Source organism: Macaca fascicularis, chromosome 17, assembly GCF_037993035.2.
Source record: "Macaca fascicularis isolate 582-1 chromosome 17, T2T-MFA8v1.1".
Taxonomy (NCBI): Eukaryota; Metazoa; Chordata; class Mammalia; order Primates; family Cercopithecidae; genus Macaca; species Macaca fascicularis.
In genome coordinates, this window is record NC_088391.1 from 101,472,538 (window position 1) to 101,500,477 (window position 27,940).

Below are 27,940 nucleotides of genomic sequence, written 5' to 3' on the forward strand. Positions count from 1 at the left end.
AGACAATTAAGCATGGCTATGCTCTCATAAAGCTTTATTTATGAACACTAAAATTGAAATTTCATCTGATTTTATATACTAGAAAATATTATTCTATTGATTTTTGCTCAACTATTTAAAAATGTAAAAACCATTCTTGGCCCACAGGTCATACAAAAAAAGGCAGCAGGCCAGAACTGCTGAATAACATTTAACCAAATAGATACTGTAAATATTCCTCTGTTATTATGGGGTACACTGTAAATTCCAATACAACATACAGGGATTAAAAAAAACAAAATAGCATATGCATCACCTCAAACACTTTTCATTTGTATTGAATTAGCTATATAAAAAATAAAAATAAAAAATTACCGTTAACTAGTCACCCTACAGGGCAAGGTAACACTACTAGAATTTACTCTTTCCATCTAGTAACCACTCTTTTTTAAAGAGACAGAGTATCTCCCTGTTGCCCCAGCTGGAGTGCAGTGGCACAATCGTAGTTCACTGCAGCCTGGAACTCCTGGGCTAAGGGATCCTCCTTAGCCTCAGCCTCCCAAGTAGCTAGGTATACAGGCATGTGCCACCATGCCTGGCTACTTTTTTTTCTTTTAATTTTGAAAGAGATGTTGCTCAGGCTGGTCTCAAACTCCAGGCCTCAAGTGATCCTCCCACCTCAAACTCCTAAAGCACCGAGATTAGAGGCATGAGCCACTCTCTACTTCTATGAGATCTTTTTTACCTTCCACGTAAGTACAGTACATGGCGTATTTATCTTTCTGTGCCTGGCTTACCTAACATAATGTCTTCTAAGCTCATACATCTTGCTGAGAATTACAAAATTTTGTTTTTTTAATGGCTCAATAGTATTCCACTGGGTACACATACCACTGTTCATGTGCTGACTGACACTTAGGTTGATTCCAAATCTTGGCTATTGTGAACAGTGCTGGAATGAGCATGGCAGGTGCAGATGTCTCAGTATATGAATTTTCTTTTGGATATATACCCAGTAGTAAGACTGCTGAATCATATGGTAGTTCTATCTTTAGTGTGTTCAGGAACCTCCATACTGTTCTCCACAATGGCTGTACAAGTCTACATTCCCACTAACAGTGTTTAAACGTTCCTTTGTCTCTGCATTCTCATCAGCATTTGTTACTGTCTTTTTCATAACTGTCATTCTAACGGGGATGAGACGGTCTCTCATTGTGGTTTTGATTCTCTTTAGAATAATATTTCTCCTCTTAATATTCCTCTACTCTTAATAATGGACTTTCTGAAAACATCTATTAATTTTATGCACTATTCAACTCAAATAAAACAGTAACTTCTTAAAAGTTGCCAAATCTGTCACAAAATATTAAAGAACAAGAAAAATATATAAAGGTAAACTTGAGAGGGGTGTAAAAAAAAAGACCCTGAGAGAGCACTTAGCTGTGAAACAATCATTCCTATTCCTAAATTGAGTGTTTTTGGTTACATGTTCTAAGTGCCTTGCAATAAACCAGGCAATGTGCTTTATCTGGAAAAAGGGAGCCCTAACTTCAAAGTCTGAGTTCCTCAAACTTTTTTAATAGTTAAATTTCAAATACGTTAGACTGAAAATAATTTGGGTTTCCAAGTCAAAGATTAGAGCAAATAATCATTAAAGATCATAAAAGAGGTTCAGGTCTTTAAATTCTATGTTCATATCATATGTGCTTTCCTATTTGTTAAGCAATATTTCAATTTTCATGTTTTAATTGCTAAAATTCAGCAAGAGTTGGACACATAAATGAAACACTTGATTTACAGGTTCTATGTTTCTATCTACACTCAAACCTAGTACTTCTAGTACTTTGTTCTGTCATAGTACTTTTTAAATACTCCATCCTTTATCCTTCAACTCCACAGGTTTTTTGTCTGTTTTAAACAGGGTCTCATTCCCGTCACCCAAGCTGGAGTGCACTGGTGCAATCACAGCTCACTGTAGCCTCCTATACCTCGCGGGCTCAGGTGCTCCTCCCACCTCAGCCTCCTGAATAGCTGGGATCACAGGTACCACCACCATGCCCAACTAGTTTTTCTGGGGTGTTTTTTTTTTTTTTTTGAGACGGAGTTTCACTCTTGTTGCCCAGGCTGGCATGCAATGGTGTGATCTCGGCTCACCGCAACCTCCACCTCCTGGGTTCAACAGGTTCTCCTGCCTCAGCCTCCCAAGTAGCGGGGATTACAAGCGCCCACCACCACACCCGGCCAATTTTTTATATTTTTAGTAGAGACAGGGTTTCACCATGTTGGCCAGGCTGGTCTTGAACTCCTGACCTCAGGTGATCCACCCACCTCAGCCTCCCAAAGTGCTGGGATTACAGGGAAGAGCCACTGCGCCCAGCCATTGTTTTTAAGTTTTTTATGGAGACCGGATTTTCACTCCACAGGTACCGACTTAGTGTATTACGTGACCATAGGCACTAACTGCTGGCCACTCCTGTCAACCTCAAGTGAGGTATCAGTAGTAAAGACAAAAGTTCATCTGGACTGTGTTTACGCACACTATTCCAAAGGGAAAATTAAAGTACCCAGAAGAAAGAGTTTAAAAAGATTCAAAAACGATTTTGAATGCAAACTGGTGGTAATGAAGGTGTACACATTATTTTCAGATGAAATCTTCAAAACACGCACTTTTGAACTGAGCACTCCCAGTTTGATGCAGCTGGATACACGGGCTGTGCCTGACCTAAAATGCGTGTCTGTTCATTTCTGAAAATAGGAGTCTGTCGTTCTACAGCTATAGCCTTGTCCTCCCTGGTCCTCTCCAACATCCATTTGAAAAATCTTTGAAAATGGGAAGAGATTTTTAAAACTCAGACAACGGTCAACTTGCGGTTCAAACTGGTTCTAGTTTGAAGTTCTAAAATTAACTTTCTTTAAAAGAAACTCAGCATGATCAGATTTTTAGGCTAGCAAGCTAAATGTGCTGCAATTTATTGTGGAAACTATGATGGCTTTTATCTATAAATTCTCTCCCTGTAACATTCACCAAGACTAGGAAAAGCAGTCACTGAGCAGGCCACCCATATGCTCTCTACTATTCTTTCAAAACAGGAATATTAAAATGTGGGACAAAACGGAATCATCTTTACTGTGAATTACATGTTCTGTTAAATAACGGACAAAAACAAATCAAACCGGCATTAACTTTACTAAAGACACAAATGCTGATATGCTATATTTTCTTATTCTGAATAGAATATTAGAATTTATTACCTCTAGGCCAAGGACAGTGGCTCAACCCTATAATCCTGGCGCTTTGGGAGACAGAGGCAGGAGGACCACTTGAGGCCAGAAGTTTGAGACCAGCCTAGGCAACACAGGAAGACCTTGTCTCTTCTAACACTCAAACTGATATCTGAGAACTCTCCCCAAAAGAACTTTCACTAAAATTTGTATCTAAGAATTCTCCCCCAAAGAACTTTAAAAATCAGGTTCTACTCTGAAGCCAGCCAGGGTCCCACCAGTTTCCACTTATAGTGCCACAATTCCAGAACAAAGGAGAAGCCATTCTGATGAGAACGACTTTGTTTTAATTTTGAAAAACCACGGATGAGGAAATACCTGAAGTTTAATTTTTAGAATCCAAGTTGTCACATCACCTCCAGGATGTTTTCTTATTGTTAATGCCATGTGACAATAAAAGATAACAATTTTTATATAAATAATATTTCTGTTAAAATTCTGATCTCAACTTAGCTATTGTTAGTTTACAAATAGAAAGGTAGATATCATAAATTAGGTAAGCAAAGCATGCAAATCTAAAGCATCTCTATCTGAATTCCTAGATTAGCGTTAAAACCAATCACCGCAACAAATACCTCAACAGTATGCCTCGTGTGCAGAAAGGAAGCGATACTGAACATTCAATGCCACAACTGTAAGGTTTTCGGAGAAGCACCTGTGGCAGTTTCAGCAGTTTCTATATGGAATGCTCCCCCTTTCTAGGATTACTTGAAAAAATCAAGTCAATTCGAATTACGTAGCTGTAAAACATTGACATGTGTAGTTTTTACAGATTCAGAATCTTCTGTGTGATTTAAAACGGGCAATGGTTCATAATACAGGAAACTTAAATAATAAGGGATCACATATTTGCAGGCAACATTTGGATTAAAAATACATAGACACACATAATGTGCAGAAGCACACTGACTGAGCTTAAGCCATTGTCATGTGACCACCTTGACCATGAGCTATTGCTCTAAAACACTGCCTTTTAAATTACCTTTGGTAATTTTTTTAGCATGAAGCCAATTTAAATATGTCAATATTTCAACATAAGTTTAACAGTATGGACTAAAAACCATCAACTCACGATTCTGGTTACTTTAAAATTTGGTATGCTGTATCTCAAATACATTAGTAACTATTCCTAGATGGAAATAAGCAAATACATGGAATCATTAAAAAAAGATAAAAAACATTACTAAATTGTCCATTTGTACAGACAAAACATTAGCAAACATCTAAGATATCTTCAGCAAAAGAAACACGTGTATTTTTAACCCTTTGGTATCCAAAATCTTATTTAATTATGAAGACTTTCTTAAATATATCCTTCAGTTAATAACAGGAAGAAACTATTTTAAAGAGTTTCTACCTAAATAAATTTGGTGCCAAGTTTTCAAGTTCAAAGTTACTGAGGATAGTTTTACACTGCAATTGAACCACAATTATGTTTGCATACATTAAAATGTAAAACCATCATTCCAGGAGTTTGATGAAATATTTAGCATGCTCCTGCTATAATTTAGCAAGGGAAAAAGACATTTGGATTTAGAAATCATTGGTTTTATTTGAAAGCACTATCTACAAAAGCAGTAAAGAAATTTTATCTGTATTTTAATCAAGCTGCTGTGAAAAACAATCAAAATTCTAAACTTAATTTCTTAAGTCTGGAATGGTATCAACCCACTTACTGTCCCTGTCTAGCAGGCAGAACTTAACAGCTATCTCAGGAAGAGATTCCTCCATCCTGAAATACTTTAACAACCAGAAAATAGCCAAGACCAGACAAGTGTGCTGTGGTGACAACTAGACAAAAGGAGGCTGCTGCACAGTGGCTCACATCTGTAAACCCAGTGCTCTGGGAGGCCAAGGTGGAAGGACTGCTTGAGCCCAGGAGTTTGAGACCAGCCTGGGTAACATAGCAAGACCCCCATCTCTACAAAACATTTTTAAAAATTAGTTGGGCATGGTGGTATGTGCCTGTAGTCCTGGCTACTTAAGAATCGGAGGCAGGAGGATCACTGGAGCCCAGGAGTTTGAAGTTGCAGTGAACTATAATCATGCCACTGTACTTTAGCCTGGACGACAGAGTGAGACTGTCTCTTTAAAAAAAAAAAAAACACAGAAGCAAAAAGTAGGATGTGAGGATGACCAGAATTCAGAGGACCTAAAATCAGAAAATATGAATTCAGAGTCATAATTCTGGTAGATTTTGTAACTAAAATATTATTCTGACAGGCAAAAAAAATGAACAAATGAAAATAAACCACAAATTTCAAAATGAACGGCTAAAAGTAAATCTAGGTTACATTTTGCCAAGGGCAAAAGTCACAAATGAATTTAACACTAGTATTAAATATGCTCATCACCTGTATTTGCCCTAATGAAAATCTGATTTCTAGACCGGGCTCTATGGTAAACAAAGGTGGGTCATAAATGGTCAATTATGATCCAAACTAAGACAATTCCATTTTAATTAAAATGTCTACAAGTGAAGCAGTTTTCGTGGCATTAAAATAGTCTACTAACATCACATTCTAGGCTTTTGTTATTATAGCCAACTGTGCCTACTTTCTAAACTAGGCAGGGGAGACTTTTCTAGAGTTAGTCACTGAATTTGCTTATATAAGGCTATTGATGCTTCTCAAGCTATCTAATGATCCCAGTTAAGATAAAAATAATTAAGTTAAAATACAGGTAGCCCAGCTGAAGCTCTGGTTACCACAGAATAAATGGCTTCCAAAGAAATCTTCTCCTATAGAAAAGTTCTGAGACTTTGCCATTAAACACTGGCATCCGTATAATGTAGTATTAAAATGCATCTACAAATCTGCCTGAGATGCAACGAATGCTGGTTTCATTCTGAATCTCTTTATTTCTACTCAGTGGTATAAAGCTATTTTACTAGCTGGTTGATATGGAAACATCCTCCACTTTATCTCAAGAAAATAAAGACGAATTAGCCAAAATTAATTGGTACCAAATTACTAAAAGTACAGCTAATCCAAGGCTCGAATTCTGCTATTTACAATGTTAGTAGTGAAAAGATTTTAATTATCAGCAGATAGTAAGTTTTCAAGTCTTTTTCCAAAATCACATTAAGACTTAATGTTATACTGTTACTTGTTCCATCGTCCAAAAGAAAAATGAGATGACAATCTTTTTGTAATATATCCTCTTCTTCCAGTCAAAACCTGAATATCAAGCAAGCAGCACTCAAATACTGGCTGTAGTGGAAAAATGGAACTACTATATAAGCAAGATTAAGGATGGTGACAACTTCACGTACTTGCTGAAAACTCCACACACAGAGATTTAGGTCCTTTAAAGTATACAAACATTGAGTTTGGTCACAAGTTAGATTTAATCCTGTGCATTTTAATTTTTAGATTTAAACAATGGTAAATAATAATGACCAACATATAAGCCAGAAACAGCCTCACACACAGAAAACTTGGCACCAAAACTCAAGATTTAAAATAAGAAAAGAAAAAGAAAGTCCATTAACATACTCACGTGTGGTGCTAGAAAATTTAATACGATGCACAGCAGCTGAAATGCGTTATCTTACAGATGCAACCTACATTAACAAGTAAGTTATATAACAAACCGTTCTAGCCACAGACACTTAGTGTACTTGCCCTTATAATTATGTACCTGATGTCCAAAAAAGCACAACAATTGAAGACTTTGGGCACTTTATGTAGCAGATATATAAAAAGCAAAGCAGGAATTAAGAGCAAATTAATTTAATAATACTGATATAAGGCAGCTTTTAATCTATTCACAGGACAAGGAAAAATTTATGTTATCTCCTAAATATTATAGCATGTAATATGAAGAGTTAATAATCTGGTCCATTCTGAATGAAAAAAAAAAAGTAACTTTAAATAATTCTATGCTCCTTGAACGTCTTAAAAAAAGAAATGGTTATGATTTGCTAGGACTACACTTTACCATATAAGCAGCATTACAGGGAATAAAATAGACCTAGTACCATTATTTTGGAGATTCAAACTGTTACACGTTGGTGGACTAAATGGGGTAAAGTATAAAAATGTGCAGAAATCAAGAAGCAACTTACAAATTAACTTACTGACAAAAGTGACATTTTATCTAGATGTTAAAATGAAATAACCACATATACAATAGCAATGAATAATGATTACTTGTGCTCTATCTCCAGGCCAAAGGCTTATAACTTTGAGAATTGTTTTTGGCTAGGTAGCTCAGGCTAAATATTTCTTGTAAAAAAAATATGAAAGCTCAGTCCAGGGAAGTCACCATAATGCAGGGTCTTGAGGGGTGGCTCTTATACTGAGAAGGAAAAACAGACTGGCACCTGAGCCCATCTCAGCCACACCTGGTGGAAAAGAGACACTTGAGGGCCCTGTAACCAAGGACAGAATTGTAAATAAAAGATTCTCATTTTTAAAAAGACACCTACTGAAAAAAGGACATTGTGATATTTATTGGCTAAAAAGATTAAGCTATCCATAAAATGAATATAACACCTTTGTAATAAAATGTTCAGGACCAATTAGAGTATTATTTAGAAAGTCATTAAAATATCACCTTCTAATTATCCACTGTTTCAATAAATGACAAGCAATTTAATCATATGACTCCGTATTTTATAATGAAAGCTTCTGTTATTAAAATTAAAGATGAGTTTTTAATCTAACTACAGCTAAGAAAAATGCACAACTTTGCTTTAAAGCAATTCACTGAGAATCATCTCAATGTTCTACTATTGTATAAAACATACTATCAATTGTTTCAACATTACCTTTAGTCACAACTATACATGAAGTCGCGAGAGTCCCTGCAATGTAACAGTAAATAAAGGCCATGTTTATAATACTAAATCACTATATAAGGATCACAGCCCAAACTAATGGCGAATCTTGCCAATAAACTTAACAAAACAGAAGCTAAGATATTCACAGATGATTGACAGCCTCTGGTACCTACACATGTTGTGCATGAACCTGTATGGTTTTGCTGTCTAGGATCTATTTTCAATATTTACTATAATACAGAGTCAAAGCAATGAAATGGAAACCAAAGGGTTAAACTAGTTTTGTGGGTTTTATTTCCTCCAAAGTCTAAATGTTCACATTTCTGATTAGAATAATGAGGTTTATAATTAATCTTTATGAATTATTCGTAACATTTAAGGTAAAACAAAAAAGCTGATATCAGTTATTTTGGTTATTATGGCTCTATAGCTTACACTCAATATTTAAGGGTGAAAACCGCATCCATTTTGTTAATGCTGTGAACTGCAGAAAAAAAATTTTTATAATATAAATCTTTAAGAAAAAGTTAATACAAATAAATTTAATAGTTAAAATAAATGTATAATGCCATGGCTAGCTAATGATTTGCATATAAGATCTCACTTCTAAAAGAATACACGTAAACATTAAGATTGTCCTATCAAAGCATAAATAAGCTAACTGATGTAAGCTGGGCTAAAACAAAAGATATTTTAAAATAATGCCACCAGTACCAGAAGCTTACAGCAAGCTTGAGGTCTTTAATGAAATAATCCTATTTTACAAGGAACTATCAACCATTAAGTTATAATAGGCTTTAAAACATAACTTTCTCACATCTGCTAAGATGTGGAAATCAAAACAAAGAAAAGTGAATTTTCTTCAGAAACTTTTGAGCCAGAGAGGCCTGAAAAGATATTTTAATCCAATCCAAGCTTCTTGTTTTGAAATCAAAACTTGGCAAAGAAAAGTTTAAAGACCACAGTGACACAACTAGTTAGTGGCAAAGTAATGGTGGCAAAGTAATGATGCCAAGTTCCAAATCTAAATAGTTAACTGTTCTTTCAGTTCAAATACACTCTCTCGGCAAGAATATTGAGGCTGCTGTGAAATCAAACCCCCTCCTCTAGAGATCAATTTAATCCACACAATTTTCCTCACTAACACCAACTGTTCTAAAAGGCAAAATTACATTACTAATTTTGAAAACAAAGTTCTAGGATTTTTGCTGCTTAGGTACTACCTTTAAACAAAACATCCTCGACTACATCTTCAGCTGGAAAGAATAAACGAAAAACACTTACTCGACGTGAGCCCCATTCGCCACAAGGGCACTGATGCATTCTAGGCTCCCAGAGCGAGCTGCCTTGTGAATGGGAGTTTCACCCTCACAATCCTGAAACAACAAAAAGCAAAATTTGGTCAATGACCAAGTATCTTGGGGCCTCTCCAGTAGTGACAGCGTGAATGCTCTCAACAGTGATTTATAAATCACTTTATGCTGGATGTTAGCAGATCTTAGCACATGTGTATTTTATATAAACCCAGAATAAGTAACCAAACCAACCAACCACACACACATTAAAATAGTCATCGAGGCCAAGAAATGGCACGTAAGAGCTGACGTATGGTCTCAGCTACCCACTTTCCCCTATGCCTACCCTAAGGCCAACCCGAGTCAACATCATCAATGTCGATCATAAATCTTCTGCTTTGAACTTGAAGTGGGACCACAACTTAGACAAGATGGCTTAAGGTTCAATGATTGATCTATTTTCAATATTTACTAGAGGGAATAGTTAGTAGATATTCCCAGTCTATTTTCAGTATTTATTAGAGGAAAGGGAAAAGAACACAAAGGCAAAGCAAACCAAGCTTCAATTCCTGCTTCAGAAAATGCACTTCCGCCCCTGGGGCGGAGGGGAGGTGAAGCACACACAGAAGCAGAGGAAGGCGAGCAGACCCAGGAAAGCCACTGGGAACATCAGCAGCCAACCCAGGTCTACGTTGCATGAATGAAACAATGTGAAAGACCATCTTCACAGGCTATCAGCTAAGCAAGAGAGAGGAAAGGCAATCAGACACAGCAATCAAGAGAAGAAAGTGATTTCTGGTGGAAAATGAAGACTGGGAAATCCTGGGGGGCTCCACAGCAACACCTGTTGAATACTCACACAGAAACCTCACTGGAAGCTGAACTGGGCAGACTACCACACAATTAAGAGACCAAGATAAAAAGGAGTGCAGTAATTGTGGGTCACTTAGAAAACAGTTCATTCCTAAACTCAGTAAATAGCTAAGCTCCTTCACCAACGCGTACTCACAGGAAAAAACATGAGGTGAGGGCCACCCAAAGTTAAAAAAACAGCGGTAGATTAATTCACAGAAAAATAAGAGTATGAAAGGCTCGAGTGCTTGGTGGAGGGAAAAGTGTGCACATTTATTTAAACAAAGGTCTAAAGAGAATATAGAGCAATGTAAAGCTCTAAACAGAAAAATCCATTTTTGAAGACAGAAACACAGAAAACCATGCAGCTATAAACTATCCAGCCAACACGGATTTCTTAAAAAGCGAAAACCTAACTCTAACCTCCCCAAAAGAGAGGTGGGGAGGGGAGAGAAGCAGTACAAAATAAAGACAAATAAAAATTACATAAAAACATTCCCAGGAAAACTGGAGCTGAGACTTAGATACCGTTTTGCCAAAAAAGAAAAAAGCTAAAAAAGAAAAAAGGTCTTTAAAGTTATCCTTGGAACAAGACAAAAAAGTAAGGGTCTGTCATGGTGGGATATTAACAGATGACAAAGAAAAAGCAAAACTACCAAGCTCTTCAGGGACAATCTTTAAGGGCAGAGCAAACACTAAAGAAAAGCCCGGGCACCTTGAGAGAAGGTAGCCAAGAGAAAAGATACTTCCAGCAAAGAGCCAGGTGAAGGTGCCCGGGCCTCCAGCTCAGCCCAGTCACATCACAGCCACGGCAAATTGAGTGATACAGGGAACTGGGAGCAGTGCCAGAATGCTCAAGACAGGCTGGGCACCCTGGGTTTTCATAAAGAAAAATTTCATTTCTAATCTAGACATGAAAAATTAAAGATAACATCAAATGCCAGCAAAATTCTATAAGAGGCATATGAAAGAGAATGTTTGCTAATTACACACCAAGGCTAGTCAATATAGATTCACTAAAAACAAAATCACAGGAAAGCTGACTTCATTTCCTCTTGGGGAAACCGAGAACATGGGCCTCCAGGCAGCATATGAGCTTTGGTAATCTCACAGGCTCACCTTACAGATTGCCAAAAAAGTCTGTGGTATTAACCTTGAGGAAAATGAACTTAGAACTGTTAGTAGCTAACACTCCAAAAGATTAACAGACTAGAAATTGTCTTAAAACACTGCATCAACAGGCTCAAAAAATTAAATGGATACAAACAACAAAGAAGACCTGGATCTGGCCTCCTGAGTTTCCATGAGAAATGAGAAACCATCTGCCTGGAGATGAGTCAGCAGGTAGGCAGGGTGGGGAGCTAACAAAAGGGCTATTGTGTCCTCAAGAGTCACTGGGTGCCGAAATTCACCCACTACATAATAAAGTGAGATGATGCCTGAGATTCGGATGTAAACTCCACATACTAGCAGACCACAACTACCTAAGACCCACTAAGGAGAAATTCCAGGATGCTTAACAATGCCAAATGATACGCCCTAGGCACATGTGAGGACTTGGAAATGTCTACCCAGAGTAGACAGGGAGGGCTGCAAAGAAAAAGATTTTAGGATCCTGCCTGGGAAGAAGCAGAGTGTGGTACAGGTTTCCAGAAGGTGTTATCTGTGTTATCTAGAGGCATCTGAGAGGAAGGTGGGGGACACAGCGGCACACTTTCTGCCCTACTCCCTTTATCTACCGAAAATACTGAACTGCCGTAAGACACTTTGAAAAGGGGGCTTCTCCATTTAAAACGGTCTGGAAAGCAGTGTTAGACAATTTCTCTAGTCCTTTCTAAATAAGATGCTATGTAACAATTTCATGAAAATTAACATACAAAAATTATACAAATTCCATACTAATTACTGCCATTCATGGAATTATTCACCGTATTTTACTGATAAGGAGATTGAGCCACAGATCAAGTTAATGACTTGCCCCAGGAATCAAGCCCACACTGCCCTTTCTACCAGGGGACAGAGGTAGGGAAGAAGGAAAAAAACAAGGCGATGCCCAGCACGTAGGGTATAGAGTAGGTTAATTCATAACTCTTGAATTTATGAATACAAGCAACAGAGCAGCAGAGAAATATACGTTATGTAAAGGCATACATGCAGAGATGGAAAGAGGGAAGTGGCAGCATAACCTTAAGAGTTGTCCCACATCCCAAGTTTCAGTTTAGTAACAAACAGGCCTAAACTCTTGGCCACTTTCCCTTACATTGTTTTTTACACTTCGTATCTCTTAAGGCGACAAACTGCCTTCTTATCACTTACCCCACTTTCCCATTGATCCTTGTTTTAAATCATGGCTAAACACATCTTCTTTCTCAATTACTGCTTAGATGGGCAGCTGAGTTTTTAGGAGAGGGACTAGCAACAACCTTATACCTGGTTATAATCAAGGACTGAATTTTGGGAAAGACAGAAAAATACAAAGACGACTTTGCATACAAGACCGTGATGACTATAAAGCATTTAAAAATAGGAGTAAAAGAGGCATAAAAAACAGCTCCCAGAGTCTTAAGAGAAGAAAATTATAAATTAGTCTAAGGACTAATCCATCTTCAGCAAAGGACACTGATTCCAGGGACTGCTCCCAGTCAGACAACCTGATGGTTATCAGATGCTGCTTGTCTTACACAACCAAGTACCCAACAATCTGAACGCTCGGGTGTATGGTTTAGGTGAACTGATACCGAAAACACACCATGAAAAAAATTTGGCATGATTATGTTCCTGTTTGTATGCTTAATCTTAAATACCAAGTCCTCAAGTCACTTACTCTTCCCACTTAGTAAATGATACTTAGCTACTTATCTGCATCAAGGCATCAACTTGTATCTAAAGCTCACTTTGGAGCTGACTTAATAGTCATGCTTTTTCTAGGATGAAAGTGTTTTTATAATTATCTGTGGAAATGAGGCTAAGGCAGCTGTGAGTAGAAAGCCAGGAAACCTGGGCTTAAGGCCAGGCTCCTTTAATTACAAGCTATAACCTTGGGCACATCACCCTGGATCAGTTTATCACATAACAGGTGAAAGCACTCTATGAACAGAAAGCATTCCTATGGAAAGGGTCTATTATCCTTCACAAACAAGTGAAGAAACATAAACTCCAGTTTGCCCTCAGGTAAAGATATCACTAATTAAGGCCTCCATTTAAAGCAATACCATGTATAATTACAACTGCAAAAACCAAAAGCAAAAGCAAAAGTCCATCACCAGCACTCTTACCGGTTTGTTAATGTTGGCTCCTGCTTGAATCAGCCAGACCAGGCACTGAGGATGTCCCCCAAAGGCCGCAATGTGGGCTGGCGTCTGCGCGTACCGCGTGGTAGAGACATTGAGTGTGGCTCCAGCTCTCACCAGCTGCACTAAGCACTCCAACTTCGAAAACAAGAGGGGTAATGAAGACACGCAGACATGTCAGTACACTGTTCAATATTACAGGAATAATCTAAATTCTATAATGGTGACAAATGGCATTGTTACCAGTTTTTTAATAGATCAAATTAAGTCACTCTTTCCCAATGCCGTGCAAATTTTAAAGAGCATTTAAAATAACATTTTCCCTTGTCCTTATGAAAAAAATGGAAGATAGAAATAGAAAAATGCAAAAAGACTAATAATACTACACAGATTTAAATATTTTGGTTTCCCTACAATTGAATAAGCCAAAATCAGAAAATATTAGACTGCGCTGTTCCAAGAATTCCAACAAAAATGTATGTTGCACAGACTATTCTAAACAAAAATGTTAAAGGGATTGGTGGGTTAAAAAACTTTGTGTAGGCCGGGAGCGGTGGCTCATGCCTGTAATCCTAGCACTTTGGGAGGCCAAGGCAGGTGGATCACTTGAGGTCAGGAATTCGAAACCAGCCTGGCCAACATGGTGAAACCACGTCTCTACTAAAAATACAAAAAAATTACCCGGGCGTGGTGGCGGGCACCTGTAATCCCAGCTACTTGGGAGGCTGAGACAGGAGAATTGCTTGAACCCAGAAGGCGGAGGTTTGCAGGGAGCTGAGATCACGCCACTGCACTCCAACCTGGGCGACAGAGCAAGTCTCCATCTCAAACACTTTGTGTACTGCCGGGCGCAGTGACTCAAGCCTGTAATCCCAGCACTTTGGAAGGCCAAGGCGGATGGATCACCTGAGGTCAGGGGTTCAAGATCTGCCTGGCCAACACTGTGAAACCCCATGTTGGCGTTTCGAAAATACAAAATTACAAAAAACTAGCTGGGCGCGTAGTGCATGCCTATAATCCCAGCTACTCAGAAGGCTGAGGCAGGAGAATCGCTTGATCCTGGGAGGTGGGGGTTCCAGTGAGCAGAGATCACGCTGCTGCACTCCAGCTTGGGCAACAGGGCAAGACCCTGTCTCAAAAAAACAAAACACAACGAAAAACCCCACAAACTTTGTGTAGCCACAGTAAACTCCTCATAGTCAAACACTATTTTCTATAGTGTGCACAACTGTGCACTTTTACACAAGCCAGCACTGAATACTCATTGATTACTCAATTGAGACCCCATTCTCCACATTTTTTTACTCTTTTCAAATGATTTGTATTTTAAAACCCCCCCAAAAAAAGCCTACAGCATAAGTGAGCAGCACACCTAGTGGGTGACTAACACTGGCAAGTTAAGACTTTGTGGCCAGGCACCAATACTATGATAGCCTCTGGCTAAAATAATTCACCACATTCAACAAATTTAGCAAGTGCCTACCATGTGCCAAGCAATTGTTCAACCCACCTTCTCTGATCCTACACTGGCTCGTTTTCCCTCACTCCAATCACAATGCAGTTAGGGAACAAGCTATGCCTGACCGCAAGCAAGTCTCTTGAAGAGGAGAGACCTCACCTGAAGCAAAATCACCTGACACTCTCCCATCCCACCTCAAGGTTTCCTTTTCCATCTCTCTAAGCACTGTCAGGCTTTCAATACACACTCCTGTGAGATGAAGGGTACACAGACTCAAAACACCCTCTTCAACCAACTTGGACCTGGGAGTGCAGGCTGATGTCTCTCTTTTTTTTTTTTTTTTTTTTTTTTTTGAGACGGAGTCTCGCTCTGTGGCCCAGGCTGGAGCGCAGTGGCGCAATCTCGGCTCACTGCAAGCTCCGCCTCCCGGGTACACGCCATTCTCCTGCCTCAGCCTCCCAAGTAGCTGGGACTACAGGCGCCCGCCACCTCGCCCGGCTAGTTTTTTGTATTTTTAGTAGAGTCGGAGTTTCACCGTGTTAGCCAGGATGGTCTCCATCTCCTGACCGCGTGATCCACCCGCCTCGGCCTCCCAAAGTGCTGGGATTACAGGCGTGAGCCACCGCACCCGGCCGTCTATTTTTATTTATTGCCTTTATTAATTTACTGGGTGAAAATAGAAGTATTAACTAGCGATAAGATGAACAAGTCTCAAATCCAATGAAAATAAAACGGATGAAAATCACTTGGCGTACCAAAAATCATCCACTGAGGGCTCGCTGGGCTTAAACCCGTTACCCTTGGGTTTAGTTTAGAAACTTGAATTTGTTATTCCGGAAAAATACTGTTCAATATGGTATCATAAAAAGTACAACGGAGATTTTAAACAACCCGTTTAGTCCTCTGGAAACAAACGAGTCTTAGCAGCGGTTAGGGATCTTGTGCAGCACTGGCACATTTCTAAGCACAGGAGCCTGAAACCTGTGTAAGAGGGCAGCCGTTTGCAGGGCTGGGGAGAAAGCCTAGACTTCGCAAGCGGCAGCCCCGAGTCCTGGCCTGACTTCTGTCCTAACAGCTTCTTCTCAGAAGGGAATGTTTGGACCCCGGACAGGGGCTTTCTAAGGCCCCTTCGGTATCTAAGACCAAACAGCCCTATGATTCAGACAGCTGGAAACAATGAAGTAACTGCTTGTTATAACATTTGATGACCAAGGTAAAGCTACTACTCAAAGTCCCATAGAAGCAGACTTTTGAAAAGTGATTTCAGTTGGTGTTTTTATAAAAATTGTGATAAAATACACCTTAAAAGTTACCATTTTAAAGCAGTTATGGCTATTTTAATCCCCAGAGACAAGTGGCGGCGCCATTGGGTTAAATTTTGTAAGTGACCATCTGTAATGAAGCTTTAAGCATTCTACAGATCGTTGTTGACTGTCACCCAGTAATGTGTCATTCTCAACCAGGATAGCAAGCACGGAATCCTAAAGTTTAGTGTAAAAATAAACCACAGCAAGAGACACTCTGGAGAGAGGAAATCCTCAGATTACTGACTACCTCGGGAAATGTAAGGCCTCAGGCAGAAGCGCAGGGAGGCGGCTTTTTTACTTTTGTTTGTTAAGAAACTCATTTCCCCTGGGCACCTGTTTCCTCCAGCTGGTACTACGGTTGCACAACTTCGGAGACAGTGCCATAGGAACCTAACAGCCCTTGAGGGTGGATTAACTTGCTTGTCCCACCCCGATACTCAAAACTCCTTCTCATTTCTTTTGTTGAAAGAAAAGTGACTTTTCCACTTTAAAAGGAGAATCAGAAACTGCTTCCCAAAAGATACAACTGCGTTGTGAATGTAGCACCAGGGGCAGCAAGGTAAAGCGCAACTTTGTCAGCTGGTAACGACATTACCAGGGCCAGGCCTTCTTAAAATAACTTATTTCACATTATCTCCCACATATTTCTGCAAAACCATTTAACCCCATCTCATCATTTACGAGAAAAACACTATAAATATTCCTGAATTTTAGTGAATTAAAAATATTAATCATTAAAAAAATCATTAAAACCAGCCACTTCTGAAAAGGACGGTGAAATCTCATTTTAAGATTTCTCTGAGCAACTACCCCAGCGACTTCACAGAGGAGGAAACTGTAGCTATGTTTTAAAACCTTAAAGCAGCACTGTGTTCCCTCACAATTTTCAGTTTAAAAAAAGAGGGGAACGTAAAGTCTCCACGGGAAGAGAATTCTGCTTAATTTAACCACTTCTGCAGTAATTTAGATCCCAGATAAACACAGCCGTCACTAATTTTCCTGAAGCGGGGCCAGTTACGAGCTTTAAGGCAAACCCAGAAGCTGGAGAGCCGGCCTCCATCCCACACAACTGCCCGAGCTTTCCAATCCCGCCAGGGAGCTCGGTCCTCGGCTGAGCTCGTCCGCAGCGCGGCCCTTGGCTCCCGGCGAGGGTGTGCCGAACCAGAACGTCGACCGCGCCCGGGCATTCCCCGCGCGCCTCTTTCCGGCACCGCGAGGGCGAAAGACGCCTCCGACCCCGCCTCGGCTCCCCGTAAGCCGCCGCGGCGACTGCGCGGCATAATACCCGGCTCTGCGAAGTCGCCCGCGCCACCCGCCCGGCCTGGAGGGCCCCGCGCCATCGCGCGCGCACAGGCTCCGGCCGACAGGCGCCGGGACTCCTGGAGCCCGCCTTGTTAGAAACTTGCTACACTGCGCCGCCGCACATGCGCTCTAGGCCCCTCGGGGCGCAGGCGCCGCCGACCCCGCTTCCGCCCAGCGCTCCCGGCACGCCCCGCGCCCCCCGGCTGCCCCGCCGCGGCCCCTGACGGCGAGCGCTGCCGCACAGGCGCCTTAGGCCCCGCGAGGCACAGGCGCCGCCGACCCCGCTTCCGCCCCGCGATCCCGGCACGCCCCGCGCCCTCCGCACCTCAGACCCGCTTTCACCGACCCCCACTGGACAGCCGCGGAAAATGGCGCCTTAAAGCGTTCGCGCCCACCTTGCCGAAGTGCGCGGCCCAGTGTACGGGCGTCCAGCCATAGAAGGAGTCCTCAGAGGTCAGGTGGGCGTGCGGCGTCTGCTGCAGCAGCGAGCAGAGCGTGGCCAGGTCCCCGTCGCGGCAGGCGCGGTGCAGCGGGAAGCGGAGCGAGAGCAGCTCCTCGCTGGAGAAGCCCGCCTCCACGCCCGCGCCCGCTCCCGCCGCCGACATGGTCCGTCACTGGAGAGCGCGGGGCTGTCTAGCCGAGAGGACGCGTCGGAGAGGACTCGAGAAGCCGCCGCCGCCGAAGCACAAAGGAACGAGACTGGCGCCGCGGTCGCGTCCCACAGGCTGCCGAGCGGAGCGCGCACAGAGGGGGCGGGGCGGGGCCTGGAGCGGCCGGGTTGGGGGCGGGGCCTGGCCAGAGGACGCCTTGTGCAGCCGGGCAGGGGGCGGGGCCTGGAGCCGCGGGACTCTGGAGCGGCCGGGCAGGAGGCGGTTCTTGGGCCGGAGGACGCCTGGAGCAGCCGGGCGGAGGGCGGGGCCTGGAGCTGCGGACGTCCGAAGCGGCTGGTAGGGGGCGGGGTCTGGCCCAGAGGATGCCTGGAGTAGCCGGGTAGGGGGCGGGACCTGGACCAGAGGAGGCCTGGAAGCAGCGGGGCAGGGGGTTGGGCCAGGGGACGGCTGAAGCGTCCGGGCAGGGGGCGGGGCCTGGAGCGGCGGGGCCTGGAGTAGGCAGACAGAGGGCGGGGCCTGGCTTGGGTCCACGCCTGGGGCGGCCGGGGGCGGGGCCTGTTTAGAATCAACGCTTGGAGCTCTGGTACAGGGGGCGGGGCCTGGCTGGGCCGCTGCTTACGGCGGCTTCCGGGGCTCTGAGGTCACGGGGCTGGCTGTGTGGGGGCTCGGGAGCGTAGAGCGGCCGGGCATTGGTCTCAGCGGGGCCGGTGGCCGCCCGCGCTGTGGGTCTCGGCTGCGCCCCGGGTGCGGACCGTGATGTCTCCAGCGTGGGAGCGGGTCTGGGCGGGGTGTCCCGGCTGCCCGGGGCGCAGGTTGAGGCTCGGAGGGCCCGCGCCCAGAGCAGATGGGAGCCACGGGTCTCCCCGAGGCCCGGTAGAGCGAGGTGAAGATGTCCGGTTAAAATTTATGGAGCGCCTACGGAGAGCAGGGCTTCGCATTAAAATCTGAGAATCAACAAGTCCTAGTTCCTTACAGAGCAGGACAGAGTCCTCGGTTTTGTCTGAGGGACGCCTTCCTCGGAACGAAGTGCAGTGGGCTACACTATACTTTTGCAGCTTTAAGAGATGAGCCAGAAGACCAGACAGAGCAAAAAATAAAAGGCTTGTTGAGAACTGTGTAACTGTAAGGGAATACTAAATTCCCTGTTTCGAATGACAGTATCATGGACTTTTTTACATATGTAATTTTATTCTGATTGTGAAAGCATCAGTGATTTCATTATTGAGGAATAACCGCAATGTTTATGAATATTTCCTTTCCTTCTAAATATGCGGTGTTTTAAAATCATGTATTTTGTTTCATTTGTATATATAGTTTTCCGCTGTGTAAATTTCCTTCCTTTTTGCAAAATTCTACGTCACAGAAATTGAACTTTAACAAGGCAATTAGATGTATAGGGAAACACTGATGCACGAGAAGGCATATTGCAGCATTGGTTAGTAAAACAAAAAATAGAAACCTAATATTTAACAAAGGGAAATTGTTAACTAGTGGTGTAACTACTCAACACAGACATTTCTTCATACAGCAAACATTTGTTGAGTACAATGCTGAATGAAACACATTGAGAAGCACTCTAGTGAGGAAGTAGCAAATATTTCAGTTCAGTGAGCAATTGCTAATGAATGGAAAGTATGACACACAGAATCTATCTTCTCTCAAGGAGTTTGTAATCTATTAGTGAGGCTGGAAAAAATAATCGAGCAATACTTTTTTGTTTGGACCAAAAGGGTGAGAATAGACTATAAACTCATTTCAGGTTTTGTTTACTCTAGAACTTAATCATTTTTCTTTTCACATGTCATGTTTATTTTAATCTAATCTCTTTAAAATATGTCCCCCGATAATGATTTCAATCTTTCTTAGGAAAGAGGCGTCCCATTCTGCAAAGGGACATGAGTGTATCTTGTTCTCCATATAATGAAAGGGAGGGATTACTGGCTAGGCTGCATTCTGGGAATGGTGAAACACAGCCAGTTTGCCCGAGGGCAAACTGCATGCCTGCAGCAGAGCTTAGAATACTATCCAGACCTAGGTTCCAACCCACTGTTAGATTTTTTTTAACTTTGGAATTTATTTTGCATCGAGTCTTAAAGGCTAGGAAGATAAAATAGGTTGTAGTGATGGGATACTTAGTGTACGTCTTTCCTGGCTTCAGATGACTGGGTTTTTTTTAAAGATTATTTCGACTGTATACATATTTATGTAGCTCTACTGGAGTAGACTGACATATATACATGGTGATGAATCCCCAGGACAGATCTTGTAACTGTGGCAGGAGGATTGTGGATAGGATGGTGTCTACTGACTATTCCCAATGCCAGTGGTCTAAATGGTTGGTCACGCAGGTTTTCCCAACTCTTATAATTGTCAGATGCATTCGAACTAGAACAACTCCATCTTAAATGGGGCTGGGTAGAATGAGGCTGAGACCTACTGGGATGCGTTCCCAGAGGGTTGAGGCATTCTAAGTCACAGGATGAGGTAAGAGGTCAGCACAAGATACAGGTCATGAAGACGTTGCTGATAAAACAGGTTGCAGTAAAGAAGCCAGCTAAAACCCACCAAAACCAAGATGGCCACAAGAGTGACCTCTGATCATCCTCACTGCTACGCTCCCACCAGCGCCTTGACAGTTTACAAATGCCATGGCAACATCAGGAAGTTACCCTATATGGTCTAAAAAGGGGAGGCATGAATAATCCACCCCTTGTTTAGCATATAATCAAGAAATAACCATAAAAATGGGCAACCAAGGCACTCGGGCTGCACTAAGGAGGAGTCATTGTTTTATTCCTTTACTTTCCTAATAAACTTACTTTCACTTTACTCTGTGGCCTCACTCTCAATTCTTTCTTGAGTGAGATCCGAGAACCCTCCCTCTCCTGGGGTCTGAATTGGGACCCCTTTCCTGTAACATAATCATTACCAATCTCAGATTTCCTTTGGGACTCTCATTTTTAAAAAGCTCCAAAGAGAAGAAAAGAGTAGAGTCATAACATCTTTTTCATCTGATGAAGCAACCATACACAAGCCAACTTAGGCATTTGAAGATACGATCCAAATCTGTGAAAGAAAACAGGAAAACTCAAAACATATTAAGATTGCCTTTAGATTGGAATTTCTTCTTTTTTTTTTTTTTTCAAAAAAGGATTGTATTGTGTGAGCAATTGTAGAAATGGGGCAGGGCTCTGTTGTGTGAATGGCACAGTGATACAGTGTCCATACGTGTGACAGACCTTGATGGGCATCTCGAGCGTCGTTATTACACCAGAGCAGTGCGCCCTGAGGGACGTGGAGTTGGAGAGGAAGGCAAGCCCCAGCTGATGTTCCATACTAAGCATGCCATGCTAAGGAGTGGCTTTTTAATTTCAAAACGTTTGGGAACCAATGAGGGGTTTTGTTGTGCCATTTAAGGGAGGGAGTGATGACTTGGGGTGGAGGAGTGGGGGGACCCGGGTCAGACTTGCAGCTTGGCTGTGAGGATGGAGGTCAGGGAGCCCACTGTGATGACACCTTCAGGACTCAACGTGGGCCTCCAAGCCTTGCTGTTTTCTCCTTGGCCCCTTCTCGATTCCTATCCACATCCACTACGCTGGCAGATCCATCTTTTGAGAGGGCAAATCTGCTTAAAAATGGATGCAAGAACAGTTTCCAAAACTTGTTCAGATACCATCTGCATGTGGGTTGTTGTTTTTTTGTTTTTGTTTTTGAGACAAGATCTCACTCTGTCACCCAGGCTGGAGTACAGTGGTACAGTCATGGCTTACTGCACCCTTGACCTCCTGGGCTCAAGAGATCCTCCTGCCTTGGCCTCCCAAAGCCCAAAGCACTGGGATTATAGGTGTGAGCTACGGCTCCTGGCCCTATGTGGACTTTTATATCTACATAGGATTGATATTTTTTTCTTAAAACTGGTTCACCTTTTTAAAACTTAGCTACTTCATTCATATCCTCTCATTAATAAAACATTACTTTGTGGTGCTAGTTACATTTTCTCCCTACTCATTTAAACAAATAGATATCAAAATAGAGTTTGTTCTGTGAACCTTCCAAATTGGCTTCTGCCATTTGAGGTTTTCAGACCACACCTGGGAAAATGCTCCCAGCAAGCAAAGTCCCAGATCAGACCCTTGGCTGGGTGATGTCCTTACAGCCAGGGCCGACTGCCTGTCTTTGGACTTCTTGTTATGTCACTGCCCAGGGCTGTCCAGAGCACGTCCTTGACACTAGGGCTACCTCTACCTGGAAGACTGCTCCCTGCCCTGTCCCAGAGTCCACTCCCTCTGATCTGGGTTGAATTGTGTCCCCCCCAAATTTATGTGTTGAAGTTCTAACCCCCAGAACTAAGAATGTGGCCTTGTTTGGAAATACGGTCACTGCAGATATAAATAGTTGACATGAGGTCACACTGAAGTAGGGTGGGCCCCCAATCCCATATGACTGGTGTCCTTATAAAAAGGGGACATTCGTCATGCCTGTAATCCCAGCACTTTGGAGGCTGAGGTGGGTGGATCACCTGAGGTCACGAGTTTGAGACCAGCCTGACCAGCATAGAAAAACCCGTCTCTACAAAAAAAAAAATTAGCCTGGTGTGCTGGCACATGCCTGTAATCCCAGCTACTCGGAAGGCTGGGGCTGGAGAATCGCTTGAACCCGGGAGGCAGAGGTTGCGGTGAGCCGAGATCAGGCCATTGCACTCCAGCCTGGGCCACAAGAACAAAACTCCGTCTCAAAAAACAAAACAAAACAAAACAAAAGGGATGGGGGACATTTGAACACAGACACGGGAGAAGACAACCCTGTGAAGATGGAGGCAGAGATGGGGGTGGTGCTTCTACAAGCCAAGGAACCCCAAGGGCAAATCACGAGAAGCCATGGAGAGGCCTGGAGCAGATCCTTCTCTCACAGCCCCAGCAGGAACCAGCACGGCTGACACCTCCATCTGGGCCTTCCAGCTGGCGGGGCTGCAGGACAACACATTTCTGTTGTGAAGCCGTCCGGCTCCGGGAAATAACACGCTGGTCCTTACTGGGTTCCATCTCTCTCGCCCGAGGTGTGGAGGCCCCAGCCACCCCCTGGGTGCCTCTGTGCACTGGCTTCTCCGGTGCTGTTCACTGCCCTTTCCAAAGCTGTTTCCCATGTTAAGACAGGAGCTTCCGTCCCCTGCAGGCAGGCCCGGGAGGATCCAGGTGTCTAGCCTTGAAAATGTTTTCAACTGATTCCTTAATTTCCCCATGTGGGTACCATAGAGGAAAGTCCCTAGTGAGTCCCTAGCGAGTTATTAAAATGGCTTCTGCCGATCTTCCTGGGAGGGGTGCTGGTGGCCCTGCCATGCTCTCCTCCTCCAGCCGGGTGCCCAGCCACTGACCCGCTCCTGGCTGGACCAGGCCCTGGTACCTGGTGTGACTCAAGGGATTTATATCTTCCTCACCCTTCCTGAAATTGCCATTATTGTGTTTATTCCTTAAGAACGTTCTAGAAAGAAAAGCATTTACCCTCACAGGATTTCCTGTCACCTCCAAATGAAACAATTTAAAAACCAGACAAGTAGGCCGGGCGCGGTGGCTCAAGCCTGTAATCCCAGCACTTTGGGAGGCCGAGACGGGCGGATCACGAGTTCAGGAGATCGAGACCATCCTGGCTAACATGGTGAAACCCCGTCTCTACTAAAATACAAAAAAAAATTAGCCGGGCGAGGTGGCGGGCGCCTGTACTCCCAGCTACTCGGGAGGCTGAGGCAGGAGAATGGCGTGAACCCGGGAGGCGGGGCTTGCAGTGAGCTGAGATCCGGCCACTGCACTCCAGCCTGGGCGACAGAGCTAGACTCCGTCTCAAAAAAAAAAAAAAAAAAAAAAAAACCAGACAAGTAAATGTTACTCTTATTTCTAATCATGAAAGAGATTGATTTTTAAAAAAATCCTGACAGTAGAGAGGCGTGCCTGAGACTACATCCCCCTATTCATATACTCTTGTGATTAGAAACATACCGGAGATTTGCTTCTGGGGGCTTTAAGTGTGGAAACCAACAGTTGTCTTTCCAGCTGCTCCCTGTCTGCTCTGGAGGGGAGCTCTTGGTGAGCCCCTTAAGCAGGTAGAAGAGACTGCTCTGAAAATATTAAATACTTCTGGCTGATGCTCCGTGTTCTGCTGAGCAGTGTCACAGACGGATCTCTGTCTGTCTCTCTCTCTCTCTCCATCATTACTGTATCCCTCGAACGTAGGAAGTAGGACAGTGCCCAGCCCATATTAAGTCCTTAATGCCTATGTCCTGAATGGCATGAAATTGAAATGGAAGACTGAGCTTCAAATCAGTTGATAGCTCCCTTCAGAAAGGGAGAAAGCACCATGGACCAGGGATCTTGAATATAAAGAATGTGAAGATTCTAGAATCTTACTAATCATCCTGTGTCTTGCTTTTGTCTTGTTAAAAAAGTGATTAGCAAAATCACTTTAAGTTAGCAAAAGCGATTACCCATTTAAAAAAAAAAGGAAAAGTCCGCAGCTCCACTCAGAAGCAAGGGCAGGCCTGTCTGCGGGAGACTGACTGTGGAGTGGGGAGGGATAGATGGGCGAGGGTGTTGGAGGAAGGAAAAGGAAACAGGCTACCCGCTGGTCCCTGCCCCCCAAAGAAAGAGCAAGCCGCTGGAGGAGCTGCTGGGGGAGGATGACCCGCAGGTGGTTTGCTGACATCTTGACCTTTAATTTAGCAACCATACAGTCCTTGAAAATGTTTTCAACCGATTCCTTAACTTCCTCATGTGGCTACCGTAGAGGAAAGTCCCTAGTGAGTCACTGCTGTTATTAAAATGGCTTCTGCCAATCTTCCTGGGAGCGGTGCTGGTGCCCTCCCACCCCCCACACATGCTCTCCTCCACCAGCCGAGCGCCCAGCCTCGAGGCAGGGCCCACTGACCCGCTCCCAGCTGGACCAGGCCCTGGTACCTTGTGTGACTCAAGGGATTTACATCTTCCTCACCCTTCCTGAAATTGCCATTATTGTATTTATTCCTTAAGACCATTCTAAAAACAAAAGCATTTACCCTGATAGGAATCTTCATGACCTAGGATAAAATAATCCACCCGTCTCATTATAAGAGGAAGTGGATGTCACCTTAAAACCACTTACACCTCACAGCATAAGACAGTGACTGCAGAACAGTCCCAGCCATGCAGAAGCACCAGGGCGTGGGGAGCCAGAGATCAAATCACTGGTGTCACAGTGTGGGCTCTGCCTAGCAGAAAAACGTTTGATTGTCTCCCTTTTTCCTGTAGCGCCTAAAACCTTCTGCATCCCTCCTGGCTCTTCCAAACTTGAGCGCTGACTCTATAAGCTTGGCTAACTAAGTGTTTTAGGGAGCGGCCAGAAGCAGGGATGGAAACAAGAAAACAGCACAGCTCCGGCCCCGGTGCAGAGCCCGTGGGCGACTACTGGGACAGTTCAGTTTCTCGTGGTGACAGCCTTCTTTTTCTTTTCCCTGTTTCTGAAGGCTGGGTTGAAAAGAATATTGCAAACAACATTGCACAGGGGGTTCTTCTGCTGGAGGAAGGGTTTCCTCCCTGCCCTGCCTTAGTTTCCTCATTTATTAAAGGAAGACAAGAATTTTCCTGTCCAGGTAAAGGTCATTGTGAGGGTCAGGTGAACTTTTGGGTGTGGAAGGATCTCTAGACCAGGAAGATGCTGGGTACTAATTGTTCTCCCAAGTGCCTTTATGAATTTACACCGCCAACAGCAATTCACCAAAATCCCAGTTCCCGATTCTTTCTGATACTAGGTATTGCTATTAGATTTTTTTTTGTTCGTTTTGCATTTTCATGAAGGCTAAATTGCAGTGGTAATGGCTGCTAGGGGCTTTGTTGTCAGAAACGGGCACCACTGAGTGCAGGCCAGCTGTTGAGAGCGTCCCCAGTGCCTGTTGTGCTCCTGTGCCCTGCTCCTTGGACCCAGTGCCCCCGGGGTACTGCTTCACCTGGCACTGTCCTCTACACAGGCTGCCGAGGCTGCAGCATTCTGACCTCTGGCCGTGGGGAGTTCATCCCTGTAGGATGGCTGTTTCCTCTTCATTCTCCAATGTGCAGCAGCCCTCAGCCTGTGACTTTGATCCACACTTACTGCAGGTTCGGTGTGCTGGCAAGGATGTGTCACTCCACAGAGAATAACCAGGGCCACAAACCCAGAGTTGCTTCTGTTTACTTGGATGTGCCTTCCCACTGCTTCACTCCAGCCTGACTCCAAGGAGTAGTGGGCAAGGACAGAGGAACAATTAGAGTTCAAACACACTAAAAAATCTGTTCCACATGGATTAGACTTCAATGTGAAAGTAAAATGGAAAAAGATTTAGAAGAAAACATAGCAGAACATCTTTATGACCTTAGGGGGGTGGAGGATTTCTCAACAAGACACATAAAGCACAGCCATAGAAATGTCCAAACTTGCCTATGTTATAAGTAATAATATAATAATGTCTTTCAATTGTTACTAATTAATAACATAACTTCTTTCAAAGCAAAAGACAAGCTACAGAACAAGGGAAATTGTTTGCAATTCATTTAACACATACAGTCATGCCTCGCTTAACAGCAGGGATACGTTCTAAGAAATGCACCATTAGGCTATTTCCTCATTTCAGCATCTTGGAGTGCGTCCCCACGAACTTGGATGGTACAGCCCTGTCACACACCAAGGCTAGATGGTGGAGCTTGTTTCTCCTAGGCTACAAACATGTACAGCATGTTCCCATACAGAATACTGCAGGCAATTGTGACGTAACGGTAAGTATTTGCATATTTAACATACCTAAACATAGGAAAGGTACAGTCAAAATATATTAATAGTATTATCAGCTCATGGGACCACTATTGTATATGCAGCCTGCCATTGACCAAAAGGTTACATGAAGGGCGTGACTGTAGAGCATTCTTATTCAGCATATAAAAAGAACTTCTACAAATCAAGAAGAGAGAGAGGAACAACAGGGGCAAAGGATATTGACAGGCAATTTACCAGAAAGAGATTTAAATGTCCAATAAGCAAGATGCTCAGAAATCAGTAATTTCTCTGCCCTACTGAATGGATTAGTCCCCTTGAAAGGACACAAAGATAGATGTGTACCCGCCCCCCACCCGCTACACCCTTGTTCTGCTCTCTAATCTTTGCACATACCAGAGATTTCGTAAGTTCTGTGAGTACCTGGTTTTCTGCACGTACCAGAGATTTTGTTTTGCGCATACCAGAGATTTTGTAAGTTCTGAGGCAAGGTCACAAGACGTGTTTAAGTAAGATAAACTCTTGCTGCCATAAACCTGCTCTCCCGCCTCAAAGTTTGAACCAAAATATCAGAAATGGCAGGAACCAATCATAGTTAGCCAAATCGCCTTGTTCAAACACTAGCCAATCATATATCTGATTTGTATAATAACTCTATGCCCACTTTTCTTAGACTATATAACATTGTTCGGAGCTGAGTGGGGGAGCTCTCCTGCCCGTCTCGTTTCACGAGCGAGGGAGAGTTCCAGGTTCGAACCTGTAATAAAGATCCTTGCTGCTTAGCTTTGACTCTGGACTCTGGTGGTCTTCTTCGGGGAATAAACGGTCTGGGCATAACAAATGGGGGCTCGTCCAGGATTTCCCCCAAGCCCACCAGACCCCCAAGTCAATGGATCTTAATCTGTAGGTAAGCCGGCTTTGTCACTGTCTCTGACTTTGTCTCTGTCTGTCTCCCTGAAATTTCGCGAAATCCGTAATCTGTAATCTGTATTGGTCTGTTTTATAAGTGGC

General features: G+C 43.3%; 1 protein-coding gene across 26 annotated transcripts in view; it reads right to left on the bottom strand.

Annotated features, from left to right (window-relative positions):
• ANKRD10 (ankyrin repeat domain 10) overlaps nucleotides 1-18,253 on the bottom strand; it is a 36,153-nt gene extending 17,900 nt beyond the window's left edge. For 18 of the 26 annotated variants that reach the window (XR_012426563.1, XR_012426564.1, XR_012426565.1 and 15 more), the window contains exons 1-3: nucleotides 17,948-18,253; nucleotides 13,470-13,622; nucleotides 9,332-9,423 (exon numbers count right to left, since the gene is read on the bottom strand). Coding sequence is in view for 7 of the 26 variants with exons in the window: in XM_065533483.1 (XP_065389555.1) it covers nucleotides 9,332-9,423; nucleotides 13,470-13,622; nucleotides 17,948-18,157 (455 nt within the window). In the remaining 19 variants the exon portion in view is untranslated. Of the gene's footprint in view, nucleotides 1-3,836; nucleotides 4,002-6,762; nucleotides 6,827-6,979; nucleotides 8,532-9,331; nucleotides 9,424-13,469; nucleotides 13,623-17,535; nucleotides 17,632-17,947 lie in introns of those variants that run through there. The other 8 variants (XR_012426577.1, XR_012426578.1, XM_074021428.1 and 5 more) reach the window with 6 other exon arrangements.
• Between the last annotated feature and the right edge of the window lie 9,687 nt (nucleotides 18,254-27,940).